We start from the raw sequence: 19600 nt of genomic DNA on the forward strand, positions 1-19600 counted from the left end.
GTGAATCCTGAACTGAGGAAAGACAGCACAGCAGCATTTGCATTCACTCGTGCGTAACAACTGCACTGGAAAAGTCCAGCACCTGAACAATGCTTCTAAGTCACTGCCTGCAATGTAAAATAAAAAAATCATTACAATTTACTGGGGATCCAATGAGTCTCTGCTACATCTGCTCATGATAACATTTGTGTTTTATTATTGTTCTTGCACTTAATTTCCCAATCTAATATTTTGCCTGTGGTTGAAAAGGTAATAATTATATTTATGTCATTATATCATTTAACTTAAAGTAGACCTACTAAGCTCATTATATTTTCTTATACTGGGCCTTGGTACAGCCAGCTATCTGAAGGGCTCAATCATTTTCACTCCAGTACATAAGTCCGACCATTTTCTAACCAGTGCTTTAAATGTCACAAAGACTACTTAAAAGTAATGACAAGAAAGCTTTCCCGAGAGTGTTCTGGGTTTGTTGATGAATAAACGTGATCAGTCTAAATATTGACTTCGTTAGTTCGTTAGAATTGCACAAACCCTGTTTCTGCTTTATATACTGTATCTTCATTTACATGAGTACATGTTTTAATAAGACACTGCATCTATTTAATGTTTTTTTCCTAGCAAAATATGAATCAGGGGTTGTCAGGATTTTTGCACAGTACTGTATATGAGATAGCATGTTACTATTATTATAAAAGATTATATCTGAACACAGTGGCTTTGAGGAAGGTTATTTTTTCTTTCTGCTGTTCTAGGTGAAAGTAGTCCTTGTTGGGGTGAACTGATAAATAGATTGAGAAAGTTGCTGACATTACATGTTGTGTTTACATTTGTTCAGATCAGATTCCATTGTAATACAGCACAACTACAGCTGGTTAAAAAAAAAAAAGCACCAAGAAGGGGGCTGGAAAAAGAGTCTTGTAGGTAGGGCTGCTCAATTAATCGAATTTTAATCACGATTACGATCTGGGTTTTCAACGATCATTAAAAATGACTGAGCCGATTATTAGCCCCTCCCTCATTTATCCGCGACACCTTAAAGGCCGGTCTGTGAAAATATTGTCAGGCATAAACCGGTCCGTGGCGCAAAAAAGGTTGGGGACCGCTGATTAAGAGGACCTGAGGGAAGCTCGGAAAGCTAAGCAAAAGTTATTTGGAGAGGAGAGTGACTGCCGTTGGTTGAAAAGAGAGGTAAAAAAAACTTCAGTGGTGTTGCACACTATTTTATATTATTTTTTAAAGTCATTGTTAACCCTTTGGTCAGAGCAGCATGCTCCGTTTTGTGTAACTATTTTTAAATCCCTGTAGAACCTGAACCGTGTAAGCTAGCGCAATAATTTGTTTTGCATATGAAACCGGAGGAGTTGTACTTACATCTTATGCCATCAGCTTGTCCTAGGTCACGGTTTCCTTCCACATATAGCTTTGCAAAAATTGCATAAAAAGCGCTTGCAGCAACAAAAACATAATATTCCAGAAACACGCTTTGCCGATCCGATCAGCTGTTCGTAACACTGTTCCCACAGTGTAACAGAGGTCAGCGCGATCACATGTCCGCCATTTCCTGGCCGAAACCGGAAGTGACGTCATTTTCGAGGAAATGTAGTTGTTTTTTTTTACTTGTAGGCCTTAAAAGCCTATACTGGTCATGTTTGACTTTTCTGAATAGTTTCTGGGATGCTTAGAACTCGAATTGCACATCTGGAAATAGTTTATTTTGATGCACGTGCTGTTTTCTTTGCAAATTTGCATCATAGGATTGTTTTTTCGTTTTTCCTGCAGTATCTCCAAAATAAAACTATGAAGACACTCAAAATAAATTTCTTGTTGTTGTAAACTTTTTTTTGCAACTTTTTTGTATTTAACGTTTTGAGGGATAAACCTCTTAAATTTCTCCAAGTAGAAATATATGTAAAAAAACAAAAACGATTTTCCATTTTTTTGTAGTTTATTGCACTTTTTTGCAATTAATGTAGTTACTGTGGACTTGATACATATATATTATTAAAATATGGGCTATAACAGTTGTATAGCAACTTGAAATGCTCCCACAAATGGCACTACAACATGTAAAAAAAAATATATATAAGCTCTGGCGGACTTGGTTCTATAGTAGGTCTTAAAGGGTTAAATAAATATCGTCAAATAATCGAGATCTCAATTTCAGTGAAAATAATCGTGATTATCATTTTTGCCATAATCGAGCAGCCCTACTTGTAGGTGTAGCCCACTCTATCATCTGTGTAAGTAATCGTTTACTGACTGCAGCATTAGGCAGCACTAAGCCCTGGGATTCAATTTTGTTCACAGCAATTGGGTTGCCTGAAAGCATGACTACTTAACCCCTGTGCACTGTGAGGAAACGGACAATGAACTTGTAGTGTGAGGGATGAACTAAGAGCAACACCAGCCCCTGGCAAATCTCCTGAACGACAAAGCTCCAACAACTTATATTAAAGAAACCTGACAACTTGTAAAACATTATCCTTTACTTCTTTCTTGTTTTACACAGGCTAATTTCAGTAGGTCTTTATAGGTTGTTTCACTTGCTGTTTACTGCGACTGAAATCCAGTCTTTATTATTTCTGTCTCAAACGCTCCAAAACTGTCCCAGTTTCCATAAATAATTATTCCCATGAGATCTGCAAGAGCCGTGGGTTCACGATCCCTTTCCAAGGCAGAGGGAGGCCATATGTGGTTTGTCTCCTGTCACATCATGTGCAACAGATTCTCTAGTCCACCACCCAAACCTTCTTCCTGAAAGCATGCATTTAAAACAAAATGCAAATAAAGAGAAGCATTTCTTTAAGATTAAATGTGAGTTTCAAAAATGGTTTCAAGCTGAAAGTCCTTTATCATTTTGAATCATAATAATAGCTGTTGTTTCCACAGGCTAGACCCTTTAAATAGAGCTTTCTCACTTCTATATTAGCTCATACAGATATTCCAAATCAGAAATAAAGTGTAACATTTTCCATACTGAAGCTGTAGAGACAGCATTAGACTGTCTGCAGGCAATGCAGCTCAACCAATCAGACATGCCTACTCAGCTATATGACACAGCAGGTTGGTAATGTGGTGAAAGTATCAGCTTACAGGACTGTAAGCTCACAAAATAATTAGTTCCAAATGTCAAGAACTTCAATGAAACCTCGAATAATAACTCCAGCCACATGCCAGATTCACATAAACCCCCCTAATTTAACAGTAAAGCTACTGCATGGTGTTTTTATCTTTCAGTTTCTTCTTGGAGATGTTTGGGAGGTATCTGAAGTATGACGTAGTTGCGCTGTTGTTTATATTTGTGCACCGAGGGCTCAGACTGCATGTGTTCGACAGGAAGGGTCGCTATGCTGTGTGTGTGTGTGTGTGTGTGTGTGTGTGTGTGTGTGTGTGTGTGTGTGTGTGTGTGTGTGTGTGTGTGTGTGTGTGTGAGCTCAACACATACTGTACAACAAACAGAAGCAGCTTAAAGGAGGGGGGAAAAGTTGAACTAAGCCTGTAAACATCCTGTTGTTGCTATGTGCAACTCCCATTCTGTCACACTTGTATACAGGACTACTCACCTTCACGTTTCGGATCTTCACAAACTTATCCTCCACCCGAACAGCTAGCCTTCCTCCATCTGCGCTCTCCCTGTGAGTAAGAAAAGAAAAAAAAAGTGTATGCTTATTATTATTATTATTAGGTGTGGGTAACAACTGAGAAGGTTGATGCTTCCACTAGAGAGAAATGGCCCTACGGGATGCTATCAGTACTGACCAGGATCTCACACCTCAAATGCAAACCAGACAGAGCTTTAAGAACATTTTCACTCTAAATTCAGAAGCTGTATAATCATCCTATACACTGTTTCAAATCGGTTTTAAAAATCCTCTTTTGCTGCAGCTGATATAATTCAGAGAGTGTCGAGATAAATTTACGCTGGCTCCACTCGCCTTGAGGCCATCACATGACAATTAACACAATGAATTGTGTGTGTGTGCGCATGTGATCCATGAAATTGCAACACAAGTGCACCACTGACCAGTCCCAGATTCAAATGAAAACAGACCCCGACATGCTCTGCAAAAACTTTGTCTGAGATGCAGCTGGAGCCGTTTCCACAAAGTCCAGAGAGCACACAAGGGTTCTGTGAGCGTAATCAAGACCACTGTGTCATCCGTTGTGTGCGCTGTATGTGTATGTGTGTGCTTCAGCAGCTGGACCAAGCAAATCTGATGCAACACAAGCAAAACTGAAGGCAATCACAATACGAAGCTGAGAGGATTTCGATCTCCAGGAGTGATAATGATGGCAAATGCTGCCTGCAGTGGCATCTAGCTCCATCTCTGTGGTGGGCTAGGGACACACGAGGCGGCTGTTGTAAATCATCCCCCTGTGCTTCACCACGTGGGACTCATTTTGCCAACCCCAGCAGCGGCCCAACCCAAAACCACCAACCTTCAATCTTAGGCTCTAAACAGCGTGTACATGAGGTGGTTGGGGACTGGAAAACAGTAAACCTTGCACAAAAACGTGTTTTAATACAAACTTAAGATGAGCTCAGGCTGACATGTTTTGTTTTGTTTGTTTTTTTGCATATGTGAGATGTTGCCCACATTGTCAGGGGCACCTACTGAATCCTGCCAGTCAACTAAAACAGAAGAGCAACACGCTCAAATGCAAGGTCGAATGAAGAATGCAGACCTGGCTGGTGTAAATGTTATCTCTGTTACACAGCAGGTCCTTATTCAAATATATAGAGGAAGGAAATACATCCTTCAAAGCGATGAGCAAAATGAGGGTGTCAGAATCCCAAATCAGGAAGGACAGATTTGCATGACAGTGAACATTTAATATAAGAAATTCTTTTGTTATGTAAAACACCAGGAAGACCAGCTGAAAGAATCATTGTCCAGCCTTTCATAGCCTGAATAATGCTTTGTTACGGTACTGTAGTGGCCTCTGAGGTTAAGCAACCCAGCCAGAGTTCAAAATAATTAAATACACCACCATGGAACTTGTCTGAAGTGTTTCTCCAGACCCCCTCAAAATAACAAACTGCATTTAACATACTGTAGCAATTTCCTGTTGATGTAAATGGCAGCTTTTAAAACCTCCTGGCGTGTTTTTGGTAGTTCCAGCAGATTTCATAGCGCTATAAAATGTAACAAAATCTTCCCACCTAAACATAAAGCGGAAAATTAAACCAAACCAACGTGTTCATTCCAACTTTCCTGCCTTGTTTAAGGTAACAAATGCCTTAAAAAATATGCATCACATTTCCATGTGATCAAAGTGAAAAAGGTTTTTGTATGGAATATGCATAACACTGTCAGACATAATGGAATATAATGACTTATATGATTGTAGCTAAAAGCCACGAAACGAGGCTTTAAGCAGGGGTCAGTCAGAAATGTAATTCATTCACTTCCTGCCTGAATTTAGACATATTTCCTGCATTTTTCTACTACTACTCAGCTCTACACAGGCTGATTTAGTAGGCAGTACCCCTGACAGCCACAGTTGTCATCATTCAACATGTGCACCACTCATCGTTTAAACCACGGCGTTGTACTGAGCTAGCTAACGAGCTAGTTTAACGCTCGATTTCGATTTAAAGCAGCAAAACGGACAAAATAGAAGCAAAAGAGGGCAACATACGAAGTATAACGCCTTGTTGAACACACCAAGAAGCAGGCAACATTGCATGGTTTTAAATACTGGTAGCAGCACTCCAGACACAAAGAAGCAATAACACAACAATAATAAACTATTAAATTATGTTGTATTAGCTGGATAAGCTAACTCGGGAACTTACCTCGCGTTGAGAGGTCGGACTCGAATCGCAACTTTTACGTTTGCCATGATGTGTGTTGTTGTTTTGAGGGGTTTTACACGCAACTCAGCAGCTGTCCAAGTCGGACTTAGTGTAAAATAACGGTTTTAATGTGAGCATGGTGAACATCGCTTCATATTTCTCCAATACAGTGGGGCAAAGTTGTCCGGTAAGCCCCCCCGCTCTTGTTCAAGCCATCTCCCGACTTCTGATCGAGAATCCGAACGTCTCCAAAAGTCTCAGCAGAGAAGTGAAACTTCCTGCAGGGCAGACATGGAAGGAGAGGGAGGGGATGCTGCTGGATACTCCTCCCTTTTAGCCACATTCAAATCCTTTTTTTTTTTTTTTGCATGTCTGTTATTATTTAAATTTCTCTACATTTCAAAAGGTCTTTAAATTGAGTTTCACATTGATTAAAAACACCCCCCAAAAATCTGCAGATTATTCAAGCTGATAAACTTTATTTTCTTTTTCATTACGAAATTGTATGTTACTCATTGCAAACATGATAATACACAATAAACACTTAAATCTGAATACATCACTGTCATTTAGAATTTAAACTATGCGGCAACATTAAAAAGAATATCAGTTTAAAAGCAGCAGGGAGTAGGGCGCTTGTTCAACATGAACAAAAACATGATCACAAATGCTTGCATTTATGAAAGAGACGCAGTCACTAGTGAAGCGGTCAACAGCAGAGTGAAAGTGCTATACTGAAATGAAGACAACAATGTGTCTTACACAAACGTGACTTTTCTAATTTTGAAACTTGTAGTATTTGTTATAGATTTTACGTGATAAATATTAATAACGCAATTTTTTTTTTTTTATGCAAAAATTCCCCATTTCATTGCCCAGTCTTCTTCAGTCTTAAGCGTGAATCTACTATGACTCCAATCTATGCATCGTCTCGATCTTTTGTTTATTGTTTGCCTAAAGACACAAGCATCAATCCAGGTTTGCCTGCAGGAAATTCCTTTGGATCTAAGATGAGATTGTGTGGTCCATAGATGTTACCCCTGACTGACGGGGTTTTCTGGTTCTACTTGGCACCTTAGTTCTCGGTTTGCAGCTACAGAACCTAAGCCTGAGGCTTGCAAAGCTGACTGTTGACTCTCTTTGACGGTCTGTGAAGCAGAAAGCTAGTCAGCAAAAAGAAGTCACTCAGAACTGTGTACCTCTTGAACAACACAAGCAGATGTTACATTAAACACTGTGGCGAAAACACAATTGCGGCGGGGAAACTGGATAGTACTATTGCTATCATGTAGCTCCCTCTACTGTCTGATGTGAGACCTGCAGAATGTCCATGTGGCTTTGTAACTCCGCCAGAGGTGAGACGGGTTTCACGGTCTTTAACTTCAGCTGAAAATTCGCTATCTGCTCCTAAAGAGAAAAAAAAATGACAAGAAAATTAGAACAGGAGAGCAGAAAAAGCCAGAGGTCAGATCATTAGTATTAAGAAATAATTCCAAAGCTATACAAGATGACAAGAAAATGAAGCTTCACCACAGGTAAGGCCAGTTCTGTTAGCTTCTTCCAATGGGATTTGACCTCTTCTTCACTCAATAATCCTCTGTCCACCAGTCTTCCAATTACAAACCGGTAGTTCTTCCTCTAAAAAACACAACAAAAATAATAAAAACATTTGCAGAAAATTAGAGATTTCAGTGTCAAATGACCTTAAATTAAATAATTAGAGGTTATAGAAAAAGGTTACATTTTTAAATATGTATATAAATAAAACTGTTTAAGGAACACTGGGCCTGACAGAACTGAACAAAAAAAAAGAGGAAGAATTCAAAATGATGGAGAATGCTGGAGGCCAAATCTTTCAATTCAAGACAGGGACCGTTTCACATGTCATTCCCCTCGGCCTTGTTTCCAGTCTGTTTACTCTAGAAAGCAGACAGACTGGAAAGCAGGAGTATTAAAATCCACTGGAGAAGCAGTGAAAATAAGTCAAAGAAGAAGAATCCAGGAAGGAAATAAATAAATAAAGTCTCCATCCAGTATAAACATGCTATAAGTGTTTAGGCGAGTAGGTTTGAACAATTTATAGTAAAGAAACTTTCAAGAAAAGAAACATCAACAGAACTGTTCCATTTTGCCGACACTGTTCAGTCTTGTAGATTTTTAACACATTGAAATTGAAAAGGAAAAAAAAAATTAAAAAAAATAAAACGATGTGTGTTGCACACCTCAATCTAATGTTTTTTTAGGATCTATCCAAGGACATGTATAACAAGTTTGATATATGTTCAATTTGACTGTCATATTATGATCATTAATACATCTATATCATTCATACCTCTGTGTCGCTGGCCTTCAGCACAGCAGTGACTGTAAGTGGGGTAAAGAGCAGGTGGATGGGGGCGGAGGAACAGCTGTCTTTCTCCCACAGCTCAGCGAGCTGCTCCAGCAGCGCTGTGACAGGAGGCTCTGACCCTGAACCATTACCAACAGCATCCCCGCCACGTCCGCTGCACTCTGACAGAGGCAGCACCGGGAGCTCTGCCGACACTGAACAGATACACAGAACACATTCTCAGGTCTGTCAAGGACGTTTCATAATGTTTACATTTAAGAAGCAGAGCAATTTTGAATGATGAGAGTTAAACACTTAAAATCTCACCCAGTTTGCAGGCCAGTAGGACACTACAGTTCAGAAGCATCTGCTCTGACAGTACATTCAAAAACTAAGCAAGAAAAAAGAAGGAAGACTGTAATTAACACTGGGAAACGACTCATCAGTAAATTCGGTGTAATTTTATGACACTCGTCTCTCTCTGACGCACCTTTCTGCAGGATAATGTTTCTCCCACTTTTTGCAGCAGTGTTAGGAGCTGAGAGCCAGTCGGCAGCTCCTTATCAGTCCTCGGGCCAACAGCGATGCTCAGCAGTTCCTACATTAAAAATTAAACCCTTTGAGTTCAGACATATCGTTGACTTTTACATATTTAAGATCTTATTTATTACATGGACTTTCTAACATTCTGGTGAGGCACACTCGTGATTTAACAGTAAACTGTGTGACATAGTGGGGAAAAAAAAAAAAGAGAAAAGAATCACAAATGAAATGTTGTTATTACAAAGCACTGCTGGACAAAGTACTAACACAAAAAATAAAAATACCTTCATTTCAACGATGATGTCAGAGGGCAGTGAAGCACTGTGGTCACAGTGGGGAGGACAGGACATCACTCTCTCACTTCCTTGTTTCCTCTTGGGAGTTTGTGACTTTTCCTGAGGGACCAGCTCAGCCACAGTTCTGTCCACATCAGAGTCTGGAGCAGGTGGACTACCAAGAGCCTTCATCACGCGGTCATACCTGCTCTTCCACTCCCGTCTTACGAGTGCTTTATAAGAGAGAATTATAATGAGAAATTTATGGAAATTAGATATCCTGAGAGTGCTTCTCTCATCTACAATGGAAATTATGTTCTTAAAATAATACCGGCATCACAGAGAGTTTGAGGTCAGTTCAATGTTTTTGTACGCTTTAGTCTGGAGGCTTAGTTAGTAGTAAAACAGGCCTAAGTCGAGCACAAAAAGCTTGCAAAACTACTGCCCTGCCATAAAATTCAGCCTTTCCTTCATTTACATTCATTCAGCAGTTCAAAGCAATCAATGCATTCATGTTCCAGTGGGGACTTCCCAAAACTGTTTTTAAAAAGTTAAACAAAAACACAAAGACTTGCAAATCTTATAAACCGAAATTTTATTCAAAATTAAACATTTAAAAAAGAAAAATGGAAGAAATTGTTTGAATTTGTAAAAATGTAAAATTTAAGGAAAAAAAAAGAAAAAAAAGAAAAAAAAAAAAGTCATTTGAATTGGGTGGCAGGCCTACGTCTCCAAAAAAAGTTTGGATAGGGCCACATAATCACTGTGCATCATATTTTAAAAACAGTTCATCAACCCCATCTCCTACCTGGGACTGATGTACCTGTATGTACTTTTCAGCACTGATGGTGCCTTTCCAGCTGTGCAAGCTGCAAAATCCATGGACACTAATGCACCCCCATAACCAACAGAGATCCAGCCTTTGGAACTGAGCACTAATGACAAACTGGATGCTCCCTCTCTTCTCCTCATTGCAATTTTAATCCATCTGACCACACAACAGTTTTCCACTTTGCCTCAGTCCATTTTAAATTAGCTTTGGCTCAGAGAAGACAAAATGTTCTCTGGATTATATTCACATATGGCTTCTTCGAGAAGGCTTGCTCGAGGTCCACCTGTCTGTAAACAATTCCCCACGTAATGTTTTCTGGAACTCTTCCTAAACTCAAGAATCATACCCGTTTTAAATGCAGTGCTGCCTGAGGGTCCAAAGGTCAATCTCAGTTAACCTATTAGGTTGAAAGATTTTCTTCCAGGTGTGTCCTTTTCAATACCACTCACTTTCCCAGCCTTTTGCTCCCTGCGCCCCAGCTGCCATACCCCCATGTTGCCGCCATCAAATTAAACACAAGTGTATAAATGCCTCTAGGGATGGGTACGAAAACCAGTTCTTGTTGAGAACCGGTTCCCATTGTTTCAATTCCTTGGAGTTGTTTGCCATTTTTGCAAACGATTCCCTTATCGATTCTAGTCGCCCCGAATTACATCACCACGTTGCGGAACGTTTTGCAACTTCGTTGGCTGAAGTTGCAAAACTGGCAGGAAACACGGCGCCTAAGCGGCTCAAACGCTGAAAAGTTTGGTCACACTTTACGAGAACGGATGACAACAGGGCAACTTGCAATACTTGCAAAGTAGATATTTCAATTAAGGGAGGAAACACTACGAATATGCAAAAGCATTTGCTCACAAAACACGCGATGACCTTAAATGAATGTCGTGTTTTTAATTCCGCTCCGGACTCGTGAATCTCAACCCAGCAGCAGCGGTAACGTTTGCACGTCCTCTCCCGTTAATGCGGCAGGTAAATAATCAACTAACAGTGCATATTATGTTAGCGCGATCTGCCTTATTACAAAACCTGCCATTACTGTGCATTTAGGTGACCATGATGAGAGAGACAGACAGAGTCTGGCTCAGATGCTGGCAGTTCTCGCTGCAGTCTACCGGTAGCGTCTCCTTTCAGGCCAGGGTAGACGAATGTCACCGAGCAGTGACTAAGTTTGTGGTAAAAGGCTTGCACCCATTTGCCACAGCAGATGCCCCCGATTTTCGGTAAGTGAATGTGTTTAATTGTAGGCAGGGACATTACTGGATATTCTTGTGTAATTGCTACTGAAGAATATTTATTTTATTATTTTACATTTACAATTTTTTTTCCTGGGGACCCTGTGACACCCCATTGAAGAGCCGTAGGCTGTGGATCTCTTAAGATCTCACTGTTGGGTTTGTAAGGCCATGTTACTCCTAAATTTCTATCTTGTTCAAAGAGAAGTTCTAAGCTAAAAGGAGAACGCTAAGAGAATCGAATTGTTAAACAGAATCGAAAATGGAATCGGAATCGTTAAAATCTTATCAATACCCATCCCTAGATGCCTCTCTAGAATAAATATGACATTACATTTTGTCTGTGTCTGTTGAAGTATAAGCTAAGATTTTTGAAAGTAAATAAAATGAACAACCGGTCATTGGATCTCCTTCCAATAAATAGATAAATAAAAATTATAATCTTCTTCTGCAGACATGCAGAAAATGCACATCTGAAACAGCTCTATATTTAAGTTTCTGGGTGATCTATCCCTTTAATTAATTACCTGTAATGTTAGCCGAAAGCCAGCTGCAGGCTTTTTCTGTTGCAAGACGTTTGGTGATGTTTTCCGAAGTGGCGAGTACCTGCGTAGAAATTCGAGTGTAAATATCCAATTCCAAACTCATCCACAAAGGTTTCTCAGAAAATTCTTTTATTAGCTAAAACTCTATATTGCTGTAGTTTGTTGTACTTATGTTCTGCTTCCTTTTTTTTTCTTAAACCAAATATGTATTCTTGGACTTACAGTAGGCGAAGTCTCATGAGGGAGCAATATTCGTATGGCTTCAGGGCTCTTCTCACAGCAAAATCTGCAAGCAAGAGGGTGTTTTCTTAACTGAAAGTGGCACCTTGTAATAATTCCCAATCAAATCTATTCACGTAACAAGAAAACGGCTGGGCGCTTGTAAAATAAGCTCTCGTACCTGGTGGCTCTTGCCAAAGCCTCCAATCCCGCATCACACAATTGAGCACAAATGGAGTCATTCAGTTTTGATGGATTTGAGTTTGGCGACCCCAGTCCGTCTCTCAGCATCTTTTCTCCTCGTCCCACCAACTCATTTACTAAGGTAGCCCTGCGGGAAGCCCAAAACGAATAACACAACTGTAGAAAAATTACATTTAAAATAAAATAACAACGATGCTCTTAGTAAGTCTTGAGCAGATATCTATATAACATTTAAACACAGAGTGGTAAATTTACAGCAGTTGCCACTGAAGTGCTGTAAAACAAGCTGTTGGACAGTCTCTAGCCTCCTAGGTAAGCAACCAACCAAAGCTGCAGGCTGATTACAAACCATTCTCAGAGTCACTTTCAATTGGAAAAGGATAATCTAATGGAAGGCAGGTTAAATAAAAACAAAGGGATGTGAAAGCTGCAGTTAATTTGCAATCTAGTGGCTTAAAAACCAGCTTACTCTGAAAGCTCCACAATACTCACTTCATATGCTTGACAGCATTGGATCCAACCCTCTCAGCTACAAATTCCACAGTGCGACGTAACGATGGAGGCTGGTTGTGAAAGAAGGCTTGCTCGAGGTCCACCTGTCATATTCAAGCAACAGATTTAAATACCCCACACACAGGAATTATTGCATTTAAAGTCCTGTTTGCTGTGCCGCTTGGTTATTCACCTGCAGTTTCTGCTGTGACCTGTGAGCTGCTGGCATGTCCTTGAGCTCAGCAGACGTGGGAGTAATCTTGCGGATAATTCCTCCGCTCTTGGCTGTGCTTCCGGACACAAAGGCAGCCAAAAGCTTACGAAATTCACCTGAATGAATAAAAACAAGATGGATTTATCTAAAGAAAGCGCGTGTTGCTGTCCCTTGGCTCATCTGTGGTGAACGTGTTGAGCAAACGTGAACAAAGCTGTGCAGTTTCTGATTAAAGGACGGTTTATTTTTCAAACTTCTTAATGAAACTCGAGTCCACCAATGACTAAACAAAAGGCCAAACAACCTATAAGAACTGTGCCATTCTTGCACTCGCTACTCTGCATCCAATCAAAGGGCAAAAAATCCTGCAAAGATTGAGTCCTGTAGATGCAAGACTTTAAATTTAATGTGTCTATGGTTAAGAATAATCACACCAGTACAACAAAAAAAAAAAGAAATTACCATCCTCAAGACAGAGCTTCACTTTAACCAAAAGAAAAGGACATGCTAGTCCAACAACCCAGCTCCCCATATGCAAATTAAAAGACACAAAAATAACGTGAGGACCAGCCTCGAACCTACAGATGAAATGACAAAGCAGTTTTGTTATGAAAAAAGCTCATAACCAGCCCAAGAGAAACTCTATAAAAAGCCAAGAAAGTGACTGATAACATACAAAGTAATTCACTGTAATAATTTTTACTGTAATTGTAACAGCCAGCGACAGACACTCTTTCTTGCAATTCAAATACTTTGTGAGACAATCCATTTTATTAGTATTATTTTTTTAATGCTACTACCAGTAAAAAAAACACACTGAACAGAAAAAAAAAGAGAAAAAAAAAAAAAAGATCAAAACCTCACAGATAAACATACACGTGTAGATGAATGTGCGAATCAGCTGGCTGGTTGTACCAAACTTGTGACTCCTTGTTCCCATGAATCTCAGTAATAAAGGGGAAGGTAAAGACTCCAATGTTAATATGGCTATTAAACCATCTAAATTAAGGCATGCAGAAATAAACAGCTACTATAAATTAAGATAAGAATACAGTGCCCTTAAACCCAATTTAAACATAAGATTTACATTCAGCATTCCACATTTCTACTCACCAAGAAATGGACAACAAGTATAAAGAAGCTGCTGATCCACCAGAGGAATACAGTCCTAAAAAAAAATAATTAACAAGCATATAAAAACAAGTCGTTTTATGGACAAACACCTATTAAAGTTTGTCACTTACAAGCCCTGCCACATTTATGTCGCTTTCTTCCACCTTGGCAACCTCAGTAAACTCACTAGTGAAGAAAATATCCTCTGGAATCACTGGAATCTACACAAGTTAAACACAAGTTCAACTACATGTTAGCATTACGTATAAATAAATATTATTCTCAGGCATCATAAAAGTGTTAAATAGATCTTTGATTCATGATTGGTGAGTCTGCTGCTCACTGTATAAACCATTACATAAAAAACAAATCTTGCCTACACATTGTAACTCACCTGAAAGAGCCAGCCTAATACTGACACCATCAGTAGCTTATTTAGGTAACACATTTCTTCACATCGATCAAGAACCAGTTTCCTGCAAGCAAACAGGAGACTTTTTATTTTACTATATACACATACCATTTACCTGTACTGTCATAACTAGTTTACATGCATGCATATGAAGACAAACCTATATAGGAGAAGCAGTGTGCCCAATGTGGTCCTGTAGCAGAGCAGCCGAGGGCCGATAAAGTCTAGCATGGAGAGGAACTCCACCAGCCAGGGAACAGTGAGGATGGTGTGCCTTCTCCTTATACTGTTTCTCAACACAGCACACACATCTAGCACTGGAACACTCTGTGGGACCAAGAGGGAAAGAAAAAGAAAGAAAGAAAAAGAAAAAAAAAAGTAGCATGGCATCAAATATACATTTATATCTGTACTGCAGATGTACAGGAAGAAAATAAAAGGAACTGAAACTACTTCTGACTTTTACATACACCATTTAAAAACAGGCCTGAACATTTGGTGCAATAAGTATTTGTTTCGTCACCTTGCTGCGCAGGGCTATAGCAGTATCCTGTATTTCTCTGGACGGCTTCTCGGATGTTTGGTAAGGCAGAAAGGAAATGAATCCCAGAAACTTTGCTAGAAGACGAGCTAGGAGCAACACAGAGGAGAACCGCTGCTTCTCGTCCTAAAAAGGATGAAATAATAAACAGCATAAGAGCTCATCTTCTTAGAGTGGACAGGTTTAAGAAAATGAGCTCTCCAGGTAAAAATACATTGCTTCAAATAAAAAAGGAAAATACAGCTGTAAAGCATTTTAACAAAACACCCACAAGAGCTGCAGATGCAGATAACAAAATACCTGCTGCTCCATGTCTCCATCTTCCTCCTCCTCCTCTTTGTCCCGCTCACAGATGGAAGCAGGAGGGCTCAGGATGGACACCTCGTCCAGCTGGAGTAGCTGCTGGCACAAGCTATCCTGCAGGTGCTGGTTCAGCTGGCAGCTAGTGCACAATATACAAAACAGATTATAACAACATAGTCCATTAAAAAAAATTAAAGAAAAAAGTTTAACTAGTAAGAACACAGGAAATTTATATGAAATTTAATATTTATTATGCTGTTATCTTTTTACTTAAATGTTGTTGTCTCACCAGCTAGCAGCCTGCAGGAAGTCCCTGAAGAACTCTTGGTAACCAGGAAAAGATGGAGGTGAGCACGGGCCAACAACTCCGTGAGGCTGAATGAGACGCTCTTCAAGACGCTTCAGGCGCCCCAGACCCTCAGCTCCCAACATGCCTAACAAGTCAGCATCAGGAGCATCTCCAGAAGTGCTGTTCACTCGGGGACCTTTACACATCTAAAGGAAAAAAAAAAAAAAAAAAGGTCAATTTGAGACCTTATTGGGCCAAGTAAGAAGAATGTCACGTGGTGGCAACTTCTGCAATGAGATAGATAGCTTTTGTTAAAATGTATGATTTACCTGAATAAGCTGCTTCAGGAACAGACGCGCAAAATGAGAATGATTTCCTGCAGAAGTCATCTGACTCATCATTCCTCTGAAGTAAAGACAGAAAAAGATCCTTTATTACATTGAAATCCTTAATTTCACCCAATTCCTGACCATGAGGGGGAGAAATAAATAAATAAATAAAACACTGCTGTAACTAACTGGACTTACCTGATCCTATTTCCAAGTGCAGTGTCAAAATTCCACCCGGGTTCCTTGTGAAAGTCCTCCCACTCTCTCAGCACCTCATAAAAAATATCTCTGTGAGAAGAACAAAAGAATCAGGTGATTAAGATAATTGATGAATGGAAAAAATATACTTGATCATTAATAAAATTAATTCAGTGGTTTTATTCAACTTATTTCAGTTGAATCCTTAATTCACCAAACAATCAAGAAAAGTTTCTCATCTCACAATTAAATCTACAAATTATCCAACTATAATATTTCAACATTGCGTTTGCAATTTAAAGCAGTTCACCTCTATAAAATGGACAAAAGCAGAAATGTACCTCTGTTTTTTGAAGATGTGGAAAGCCTTGTCACTGCTAAAGTTGGACCGGTTGTCAGTATCAGGTTGGAAAGGGACCGAGTGGATGAAAGTGGACACTGAAGGAGAGAGCTGAAATACATTCATTTTATTTTTTTTTAAGTGAAGATGGGTCAAAATAAGAATCTGGATTAACAACATAGGTTGGTAGTAATGTTAATAACATAGCATACAGCACTGGGAAAGATTTAAAAACACAATAAATGTTTGCATTTACTTCATCAACTGTACAATACAACTCTGTTACCTTGGCCGTGCTTTTATCTTGGGCCTGAGTGAGTAAGTCCCTGAGATGTGGAGAGAAAGATGCCACCCGTTCATTCTCTGCCAGCAGTCGCAATGTGCACTTGTCCAAATGAGCTACCAACCTGATAAATTACAAGAAGACATGGTTACGAGTCAAAAAGTTAAGAATGTTGAGGAGTCGGTTAAGTGGAGAAAACAAAAGACACTCACTGAAACTGATTCTCCAGGACCTTCACTGCAAAATACACACAATTGTGTACTAGTCTTAAATAACATCTTTCGAGAATATCTGAAAATTTGAAACAGATCGGGACCTTCAACACACACACACACACACGCAAATATGCAATCCTAGTATTTGTAATATTCCGTGACTGCACACCTGAGTGTGAATGAGCTGCACACAAACTTTCCTGTTCATCGTCATGAGTGTGAGGGGACCGAGACGTTAGTAACTGCATCACAAAGAAGAGCTCCAGGAAAATGTTTGGTACGAGGTTTTCTGAAAACACATAAAAAAATTTTTTAACTAATTTAAATGTGTTTAGTCTTTTTTAAATTTCTTTCATTATTAATTACTCTTTAATTACTTAACAGAAACCTGTTGACAGGCATTTACTAATAGCTGTTCTTCATCTAGCAAAATTGTTTGTACAAGTTCATTTTATCCTCATGTAATTGTTTTTAGATAATGATCACCACCTTGTGGTCATTTACCAGAGATGCAGGTACTATACAGCTCAACCAAAAGATCCAGTTCCAAGGAGAAAGTGACTTTGGATGGTTCAGGACAAGTTGTCTGTTGTTCTGGTGTAACTTTAGATCCTGTTTTAAGCACTGTCTTGGTAGGGGTGCATGGTTCCAAAGAAGACGGCTGAGGAGAGCCGACCTGCTGGGCACGCTTTGTCCTAAAAACAAGAAATTCCTGATCATAAAACTACAAAGATAAACTGAGATGTGGAAAAAAAGATACTTCAGCTGGTGCAAAAACAGCTGAGACTGTTATACATATAAGAACCTGAAGGGGAATTTTACTCTAATCCAGAGTGTACAGACGATTACCAACAAAATATGGATTACACTTCCATCATTCCCTGTAAAACACAGCAAAATATTACCCATCTGTAAGTAATATGGCACCCACTAGCAGACATGGATTACTGGCCAATCCAAAAACTAAACACATTTTCCCCACAATGCACTCAAATCTGTTTGACCAAATCGAGGAAAAGTGCACTTACTTTTCCTTTTTAAGCAATTCCCTTTCTTCCTGCAGACTCAGAGAACTGCCCCCTGTCATCGACCCCTCGAGTGGCACTACTCCTGACAGGGGGCTGGATGGTTTACTGAACGGGGTGGAAGTGAAGCAGGTCTTTGGTTTAGAGCGTGGCCGCTCTGCACTTACTGGTGTCGGGTTTATTCTTCTAGTTGGCTTAGATGCCCTGAGGAATAACAGAAGTGGTCAGATTGTTTGAAAATTACATGTTCAAATCTATATTTACGACTCTACTTATGTTAGACTTGTGCAGACTCACGCAGGAGAAATGGGTGAGGAGCCAACAGGAGGGAACTCCTCCAAGTTGTTGAAATTGAGCTGACCTACAGATGGAGGTGAAACCTGCTCAATTATCCTACCATACCCTTCTCCTCCTCTTACTGATCTCCTCCCCCCAGTCTCATCAATATAATGCCCTCCACGTCCTCGCCCCCCCAATGACATGTTGCCACCACTCTTCTTGCGGCTTTTCTGGGACTGGAAGCTAGGGCTGTGCTGAAAGTCAGGAGGAGAAACCATGTAGTCCCCAAGCATGATCCTTTGCCCACCACGCCGCTCAGATCCTGAAGGCCTGGAAGCAGGGCTCCATGTTGTAGAAGAGGAGGGGCTGCTGAAGGCAGTGACCCCGCTCAGACAGTGAGATCCTTCAGGTCCAGGTGACACAAATGAAGGAGAAAACAGCTGGACGCGGCTCGCAGCCCGAGTACCATTTCCACCACTGGCAGACTTGCAGCCCCTCTTTTCCGAGAAAACATGGGTCTGTGCAGCAGGCCTAGGGCGGCTGGGAGTCTTAGCTGGGGTGGCGGGGCCATGGGTGAGTGCTTGACTGCTCTGCTCTCTCAGAAAATTTAAAAGAAAAGGGACGAACTCCTCTTTGTGAACTGTCAGCCCGAGTTCACTAATCGACAGCTTGTCCTCGTCCTGTTGAAGAAAGAGACTTTAAGTGTTGGAAAATTGGATCGAGACAAGCGCATCAACCATCTATCAACCATGAAATAACTCAGATCATCAGCGCGATTAAATCCTAGATGCATCCCAAGATAGTAGATATCCACGCAATTAAATTTTCTGGATAGATACAGTTAAATCTCCTAAGAAAATTATTATCTAACCTAGCTAACAACGTGCTGGCTAATTTATGGCAAAACCCCACATCTGTCTTAAGAGAATGAAAATAATAGTAAAATTATTAAGTAACTGTGGTAAATTATGACAGGTTTTACTGAAAACATTTCTTCTGAAAAAAGGGAAGCTGACAGCTACCATCTTGTCTGTAGTCGACCTGATCTACAGCTAACGTGGCTCGCTAGCACAGCAGCTAAAAGTTTTGTTTACAATTAGTTACGAGCTGTGTCATCACACAGAACAAAGTAAGCGGAGATAAAACGCAGATAAATGCTCCTCTCGTGATAGTATTACCCGTTTCAGACCTACCCCTGCACTCTTTAGCCAGTCCACCACCTTAATAATATCCACTTTGTGTGATAGAAGCGATTCCAAAAGAGCCGCCATTCTTGCCAAGCGCTGCGCGGCTGAAGAACTGAGAGGAAAGGGGGCGGGGTTAGCCTGTGTACGCATGCGTGTTGCAAATTACGTGTGCCAACCACGTGTGTTTGTCATCTGAGCCTTCAAGAGTCATTCAAGGACCGTTAAAAGGGCCTGCTTTCACATGTCATCCACACACTAATAATAACAACCTAAATACAGTCCTTTGCAAAAAAAAAATAATCTCGAGTCACCACTCATTTTTTAATATTTCGCTTCCAAGGAGGGAGACTTTCTCAAAAACCTTTTAAAGTGGTGTTGCGTAATAGTTTCCTGGG

The 19600-nt window shown here is 40.1% G+C and overlaps 2 protein-coding genes across 2 annotated transcripts in view; both read right to left on the minus strand.

Annotated features, from left to right (window-relative positions):
• The window catches only part of stard9 (StAR-related lipid transfer (START) domain containing 9), a 44139-nt gene extending 38083 nt beyond the window's left edge, over window positions 1–6056 (minus strand). The window contains exons 1-2 of the mRNA XM_085342426.1: window positions 5804–6056; window positions 3567–3636 (exon numbers count right to left, since the gene is read on the minus strand). Of these exons, the coding sequence (XP_085198552.1) occupies window positions 3567–3636; window positions 5804–5850 (117 nt within the window). The 5' untranslated portion in view covers window positions 5851–6056. The remainder of the gene's footprint in view (window positions 1–3566; window positions 3637–5803) is intronic.
• A 614-nt stretch (window positions 6057–6670) lies between these two features.
• Window positions 6671–19355, minus strand: cdan1 (codanin 1). Its single transcript, XM_085342370.1, has 28 exons — window positions 19212–19355; window positions 18037–18698; window positions 17743–17943; window positions 17219–17409; window positions 16884–17003; window positions 16712–16790; window positions 16503–16623; window positions 16218–16327; window positions 15877–15966; window positions 15679–15754; window positions 15350–15555; window positions 15058–15199; window positions 14740–14883; window positions 14377–14543; window positions 14199–14280; window positions 13936–14025; window positions 13805–13859; window positions 12671–12807; window positions 12478–12581; window positions 11963–12112; window positions 11785–11848; window positions 11545–11623; window positions 8960–9183; window positions 8623–8730; window positions 8460–8523; window positions 8136–8347; window positions 7334–7441; window positions 6671–7210 (listed from the first exon to the last, which is right to left on the minus strand). Exons 1-28 carry the CDS (start codon window positions 19353–19355, stop codon window positions 7088–7090), a joined length of 4053 nt encoding a protein of 1350 aa, XP_085198496.1. The 3' UTR covers window positions 6671–7087.
• Between the last annotated feature and the right edge of the window lie 245 nt (window positions 19356–19600).

This window comes from Diplotaxodon limnothrissa, linkage group LG19 (assembly GCF_057381915.1).
Source record: "Diplotaxodon limnothrissa isolate DT_005_m linkage group LG19, D_limnothrissa_male_GT1.1, whole genome shotgun sequence".
NCBI lineage: Eukaryota > Metazoa > Chordata > Actinopteri > Cichliformes > Cichlidae > Diplotaxodon > Diplotaxodon limnothrissa.